A 7,712-nucleotide genomic window follows, 5' to 3' on the forward strand; every position below is an offset into this window, starting at 1 on the left:
CAAACTGCTACAAAAGACCAGACACTCTTATTCAGGAAATTGCCATTTACTAACATTTAGAAGAAATCCACATAACTAATCCTGCTTTTCTCTCCAAGTCACCATCTTATACCACTAGCAGTCAAAATGAAGGGAAACTGCATCAAGGTCACGTAGGCTGAATGTTTTACTCAAAGCATTGATAGCTATTTTCCTCCAGCTCAGTTTGTTAGTTTACAGTCAAATCGCTTCCTCACCTTTAACTCTTTAGTTACATTAGTAAAAAAAATTTATTAATTTAAAAAAAAAAAAAAAAAAAAAAAAAAAAAAAAAATCTTGCTTGCCTGAGGGCCATTTTCAACATGCAGAAGCCGTACAGTTCGCTGTACAGATGACCTTAGGTCATACCCAAACACCAAGGAAGACGTGCTAGGAAATGTGGTGGCTTGAAAGCAAGTAATATATAAGCAAAGACAGGCAGAAGGTGAGATCCGTTTGCAAGGTCTGTCCAAGTTACAGCGCAAAACATACTGGTACTTCCGCTCAGCCTGGTTCCTGATAAAAAGATGTTGACTGATGATGAAACAAACCTGAAAGCCAAGAAAGACCTGCCCTGAAAAAACACTGACAAATTACACCGAATGTCGTCAACAATGAGCAGAGTCGGAAAAATATCTTTAAACACTAACTTTATTTGGAAAATATTGTTAGAGAATATTTTTGACAAGTGTCAACATCTTAAAGCACAAGTTGGAATGTACCCAGATAAATTGATGGGTAGGTATGGGATATGTAACACAGTATTTGTAAAACAGTACAACAGCTGAGAAACAGACAAAAGCAACAAAGAAAAAAAAAAAAAAAAAAAAAACATGCTGCTTTACTGTGTTGCAATGACACTGGTGGTGTGTCAACACTGAAAAGATGCTTCCTTCCTCCTTTTAGTAAAAAGATTTTTTGTCGGGAGGATAGAAGATCACAAGATAAAAGAACTTAAGTTCCCTCTTTTTCCATTGTGGTTCATAAAAACAAAGTGAAAAAAGGCAAATGAGCCAAATTCGCAGATGTTCAAACAGGATAAGTTGCAGAAAGAAATCTGTCCTCACTTTGGTTTTGCTGCACCCCAGCATGCAATCCACCACATCTTATTGCATAATTTTATAAGCATAGAGAGACAAAAGCATATTAGGAGGGAGCATGACCTAACAATGTGATAAAGAAAGGATTACTCAGATTTAGGCAAAGAGGGACCAGAAGGCACGATGCTCCTTTGTGGATACATGTGATTCCACACTAGTAACAAAATCACTGCAATCCTCCTGCACCTCAGACTAAAAGGCACAAGCCTTTTCAAAAATGAGTTGCCATTAGATTAAGGACACAGAGGTGAACCACAGGGCTGGGTCTAACATTCACAGTTTGTGGCCTATAAATTGTCTTTAAATAAAGTTTATTTTGTCATATCCCTCCTAGTAAATGGTTGAGGAAGATAAAGTCTAAGTACAAGGAAATGATTACTGCAGATGCTGCCTAGACAGGAGCCAAGGCATTAAATGGAAATGATAAGTGGTGATAAGTAGGAACAAAAAGAGAATAGACACTAGGTCAAGAGATAATGTAACTGATAACACAATCAAAAAGAGGAGTTATTAATTTTTTCCACCAGCCTTATCCCTTGTGTGATCACTAATGCTTGAAAGTTTCTTGACTGAATGTCTGTGCCTTCAGTCCTATTTTGTGGCGTTTAGTCTCTTTCTTCTATCCAAACAGTCCTTCCTCAGTTCTTGGACAACTCTTGGGATAGCCAGTCAAGTCCTTCATATAGCCCAGTTCCCTGGGTAGCGCAGGTAGACTCAATGTGCCACTGTGGGGGTGAGATAATGTGAGATTGTAAAAAGAGCGCCAAACGTGCTTGTTTTTTGTTTTTGTGTTTTTTTTTTCTTTCTGGTGTAAAGACTGTTTTCTACTCAAATTACTTACAGTTTTGCTGCGAAGGGCATGAAGGCCAAGTTTGTCCGTCAGCTCGCTGACCGATAAGGCGTTGGGAAGATCTTGTTTGTTTGCAAATACCAGCAAAACGGCATCTTTCAACTCGTCTTCTTGCAGCTGCAGAAACCAGATTAAAGATTTCATGTTATAGCAAAATAAACGGGGTGAAACTACTGAGTTTAGATCTTTGTGTGGCACCAATGATTCGACTTTACTGTCGTTTCAAGTCCTGATAAACTTGACTGTTATTTTTCTCTTTGACTACGGGGACCTATCGAGGCAGCAAAGTCATCTTAAATCATGATGCCACCACCTCCGTGCTTCAATTTTGGGACCACGGGTTCATGGCTCTACACCGTAAATATTGTTGCATGCTCATCTCAAACAGTACAACTCTATTTGTCCACAAACTCTATGATTATTTTGTAAAACTTTACAGTTTTACATACCTCAATCCATTTTCAATATGTAAATGGGGACAGGCTTTGGGACAGGCTTATGCACACATATACTCACATCTTTCATTTTCATGGGCTATGCCAGTAACAGTGAGGCAACACTAGAAAGTAGACACTACTTGCTTCTGGATGGCTCAGAAGAAGTAAAAATATGATGAGAAATCCATGTTTCTCCAAGGCACGGCCAAATCAATCAGCACTTCAAACTACAAACAGACTCCTACAGTAAGGAGGACAGTCATCTAACAGTAAAAAACAAACAAAAAAAACAAAAAAGGGGACAAATATTTAAGGATCAAGTACATCCTGTAAAGACTAGGTTTATGTTTTGAGTCCCTGTAAAGCATGATGGGAACAGAATTACACAGAATGAAACTGTTTTTCTTATTTAGCCAAGAACTCACCATCTTAGACAGCTCTTCTGCTGATTCAGCCACTCTTTCTCTGTCATTGCTGTCCACTACAAAGATGAGGCCCTGCACAACAAGAGAGGTTGTTGAAGTGATTACATTAGAATTTAATGTTGGTCATTTAATGAAAAGCAAATATGGTCAGTGTACTGGTATGTAGATTTTAAGATCAACTCAAACATGCCACAAGATAACAACTAAAGACATGTTCATACAGCTTTGGTGAAACTGCAATGACTTAAACTACAAGAAATATAAGACACATAAAATAAAACCAGTCATTATGTATTTTGACAAATACTTTAAATGCTTTAAACATTATGGCTGCGTTGCCATCATTTAGTTTTTTTTGTTTCTTTTGCATTTCTTAGCTGCCAACTGCTACTATTGCTCAATGACACATTGTTATGCCAAACATGAGATTATGTAATCATCAGAAACATTGTATCCAACCAGATGATTACTTTGAATCCCATTAACCTGGCCTCCAGGGACACTGCGAGGAATCTCGGGAGTTGTTTGTGATCAGGACGTGTCCTTCAATGTGCCCATTAAACAAATATCTAGGACTGCTTTCTTTCACCTATGTAACGGCACTAAAATTAGAAACACCCCATCTCAGAGCAATGCTAAAAACTAGTTCGTGCTTTTATTATTTATAAATTAAACTGCTGTAATTTATTATTATCTGGTTTTTCTAAATGTTCCCTGAAAAGTCTCAAACTAATACAAAATGCTTTAACAGAAGTATTAACAGGGACAAGAACGAGAGCTCATATTTCCCACATATCGGCTTCATTGGCTCCCTATTAAGGAATTAAAGTAAAGTGGGAGGCGGAGCCTTTAGCTATTTAGCTCCTCTCCTGTGGAACCAGCTCCCAGTTTGGATTTTAGACACAGAAACCCTCTCTACTACTGAAATTAGATTTAAAACTGTCCTTTTTGATAAAGCTTACAGATAGTACTGATCAAATGACCCTAGGGCAGCGGTCCCCAACCCCCGGGCCTCGGACCGGTACCGGTCCCTGAGTCGTTTGGTACCGGGCCGCGAGAGTTGAGGCTCAGGTGTGAAATGTATGGTTTTCAGGGTTTTTATCGGTTTTCAGCATTATTTTGTTATCATTTTTATTGTTAACTCGGTTTTCCTTGGTCTTTTCACGTGTGTTATGAATAAATCTTAAAGGCCGGTCCGGCCTTTAAGGTGTCGCGGATAAATACAACAAAATAAAACTAGTACCAGTACCGAAAAAAAGAAGATTTATTCATAACACAAGTGAAAAGACCCAGGAAAACCGAGTTAACGATAAAAACGATAACAAAATAACGCTGAAAACCGATAAAAACCCTGAAAACCATACATTTCACACCTGAGCCTCAACTCTCGCGGCCCGGTACCAAACAACTCACGGGCCGGTACCGGTCCGAGGCCCGGGGGTTGGGGACCGCTGCCCTAGGGCATCCATTAATTGCGCTGCTATAGGCTCAGGCTGCTGGGAGACTGCCTCCGGTACTGCCCGTCTCACTTACACACTTCTTTTTACTTTCTCTTTCACTCCACCTCCAACTGGATGGCTTCCTTGACCAAGTGTATTTCTGACTGAGTTTTTTCTTCCTGCTGTTACCTAGCGCCTCCTCTTGAGGCTTACCTGACTGTAGGAGTTTTCTCTCTAACACTGTATGAGCTTTACCTTCCACTATAAAGCACTTTAAAGCAACTGTTATTGAGATTTGATAAGCTTGAACTGAGCTAAATTACCTTTAGGCTATTAATCCAAAGTTGTCACAAAACTGCATGACGGTCATATTACATACCTGTGTGTTCTGGAAGTAATGCCTCCAGAGAGGCCTGATCTTGTCCTGGCCACCCACGTCCCACACGGTGAAACTGATATTTTTAAATTCTACCGTCTCCACATTAAAACCTTTACAGAAGAAGAAGAAGAAGAAGCTCTTAACACTGCTAAACACTGGAGGGAACCATCAAAGAACCATAACTGAACTTCAAGTTGTAAAAGGAAAACTAAAGGAAAGTCTCTCACCGATGGTTGGGATGGTAGTTACAATTTCACCCAGCTTCAGTTTGTACAAGATGGTCGTTTTTCCCGCAGCATCCAATCCAACTGCAGGGAAACAACGTGGTTTAAATACAAGTCAACATTCATATTAAAAGTGAATACAAGTCAGTGCTGAACATTGAACTGATTGCGTAACAGCGTCTTCCTCCAGTCCAGTCACTCACCAGAAGTCGACTAATATCGTGCCCTGTCACGCCATTTGCGCAAATAAACGTCATCAGAAGATAATTGCTTAATTACTCGAGTTAAACAACGTGAAAACGCCGTAACGAGTTACCGTCAAACAACGTATGTTAGCATTTTTAGTTAAAACATTTACAGCTTTAATCGTCGCACTGTTATTCTTTCAAGTGCCCATTTGCCAATGACAATAACATTTCAATAAGATTTTTCTTTTAGTATTTTAACGTAATTTCTTTTAAAATGATGCTTTTTAACAGACTTTACTACGGAACTTCTTTTAAACCACACACATAAAAAATTAAAACCCACGACGACAAAATTTTTTTTATTTTTCTCAAACAACAAAATATTAAGAACAACAATAGTTATTATAATATAATTGTCTCTTCTTTGTGCTTTTCCTCCTCTTTCTCCCCCCAAATTTTAGAAGTCTGGGAAGTGCTCTCCCACGAACGCTCATCAACAACTAGCTAACAGCGCTATCTAAAGCTAGCACTCACCCATCAAAATCCTCATCTGTTTTTTGCCAAAAAGCCGACCGAAGATGGACGAGATGGTGAGCCCCATAACTGTCCGTGGATGTTTAACTTTGTGGGAGTAGAAGTGACACAAGCCGCAGCAGGAACACACACGTAGACTGTGTTGCTTTATCTCTGATCCGCTTTTTCACCGTGATTTCCACACAGGAGCACTGCCGACTGCCACGTCCGGGCCAACGTGGAACACGCACACGTCACAAGTTTGAATCAACTTTATCAACTCAATCTCTGTAAACACCACAACTCTTTTGTACGGTGCTGCCCTTGAGGTCTGTTTGTACGGTATAAAGAGCGGTATTACACGGGATATGAGAGAGTCTTTAACCATTCAAGAAAGTTTATTTAATATAATTTAAATAATTTTTTCCTGCTCTCATATGAACAAAATGCAGAGCCCAATTCTTACCACTAGATGTCCCTGTAACACAGACGTTCAATTACTGTAATCTAATACACCGACCAGTCCTCATCCTGTGAGTGTGTGTGCATCTATAGAATATACGAATGGCAAAAACGGTTTAGGGCCCTTCTATGATCAGCATACATCCCAAAAAGCCCTTGTTGGTTTAGCACAGGGGTAACACGTTTCTTGTAGTTGGTCACCAGGTTTGCACACATCTAAAGTGGGATTTTGACTAACTCTAAATCCTTGAGGTTTGGAGACTGGTAAGCCCACTCCATTACCTTAATATGATTCCTCTTCAGCCTTTCTTGCCTTGGCAGTGTGTGTTGGACCCATCTTCAGTGTTCTCATTGAGGGAAGGTGATTCTCAGCCAAGATTTCACGATGCATGCAATGAAGTTGCCCTGTACCCTAATCAGAAAAACAGCCCCAAAGCATAATGATTCCATCTCCATGCTTGACTGTGGGGATGGTGTTCTTTGGGTCATACTCTGTATTTCTCTTCCTCCAAACACAGCAGGTTGAATTGATGCCACATAGCTTGTTTTAGGTTTCAGCTGACCACAGCAGTTTTTCCCAAGCCTTCTCTTAATCATTTAGATCAGGGGTGTCATACACAAGACACAGGGGCCAGAACTGGCCCGCCACAGACTCTAATCTGGCCCACAGACAGCAGGAGGGCATATATTTGGCACTTTTCATACTTTTTTTTTTTTACACCTTTTTGCACTGATAAAGACCTCCCTTATTGTCATTTGTTCTATGCCATTCATACTACATAAACAGAAATTTTGCTAGTCCGACCCACTCAAGATTTCTTGTCGACTGTGGTCCCAGCTGTCTCCAGATGATTAACAGTCTCCTTCTGTGTAATTTTGGACTGATCCACCACTTTCTGTCATGATCATCTTGACCCAATGAAGATCTTGTATGATGCTCAAGACCAAGGCTGAATGAAGGTAATTTTAAATTTCTTCCATTTCCAAATGATTGCACCAATGGTTGTCACCTTCTCACCAAGCTTCTTGGTGATGGTCTTGTTCCTCATTCCAGCCTTGTGTAGGTCTACAAATAATGTCCCCGATGTCCTGTCACAGCTCTTTGGCCTTGCTCATGGTGATGGAGATGTTGGAGTGGAAGAAACTGATTCTGTGAACAGGTGCGCTTTGCACACATAATGAGTTGCGGTCATAAGTATCTGTAACTGATTGATTGAAATCTGCATGCAACATGGGCACACAGCGAAACTGTGGGTGTCAGAACTCTGGCTACATTGTCTCAAACACTCATTTTATGTAATTTTTATGTAATTGTTTTTCTTGATTTTTACTTGATATTCTACCTCTCTCCTTTTAAAATGACACTACAATAAAAATTAGATAGTGTTCATTTCTTTAGAAATGAGCAAACCCAGAATTTCAAAAATAGATCAAATAATTATTTACCCAACTGTACTTGACAAAAGCGGTAAACAAATTAAGCACTGTGTTGACAAAATAAAAATTGAGTACAATTTTTTTTTAACTTTTAGAGAAAAAAAACTAGTGACTTTCCTGTTCTCCCAGAACTAAAAGTAAAGCAAGTCTTTACAATTTACTATAAATATACTGTGTTAGATAACAAAGTGTGAGAACAAACTGTGTTATTAAACCATGTGATACTTAAACAGGGTAGGA

The 7,712-nt window shown here is 39.4% G+C and overlaps 1 protein-coding gene across 1 annotated transcript; it reads right to left on the reverse strand.

Annotated features, from left to right (window-relative positions):
* Window positions 1–651: 651 nt before the first annotated feature.
* Window positions 652–5,813, reverse strand: LOC147324560 (ADP-ribosylation factor 5-like). Its single transcript, XM_086298430.1, has 6 exons — window positions 5,595–5,813; window positions 4,876–4,956; window positions 4,649–4,758; window positions 2,831–2,902; window positions 1,960–2,085; window positions 652–1,843 (listed from the first exon to the last, which is right to left on the reverse strand). The coding sequence occupies exons 1-6, from the start codon at window positions 5,659–5,661 to the stop codon at window positions 1,757–1,759; spliced, it is 543 nt and encodes a 180-aa protein (XP_086154556.1). The 5' UTR covers window positions 5,662–5,813; the 3' UTR covers window positions 652–1,756.
* Window positions 5,814–7,712: the final 1,899 nt, after the last annotated feature.

The sequence above is a fragment of the Aulonocara sp. 'chitande type north' Nkhata Bay genome, linkage group LG7, assembly GCF_057382095.1.
Source record: "Aulonocara sp. 'chitande type north' Nkhata Bay isolate Kocher_YH1m ecotype deep benthic linkage group LG7, A_spYH_male_GT1.1, whole genome shotgun sequence".
NCBI classification, from domain to species: Eukaryota; Metazoa; Chordata; class Actinopteri; order Cichliformes; family Cichlidae; genus Aulonocara; species Aulonocara sp. 'chitande type north' Nkhata Bay.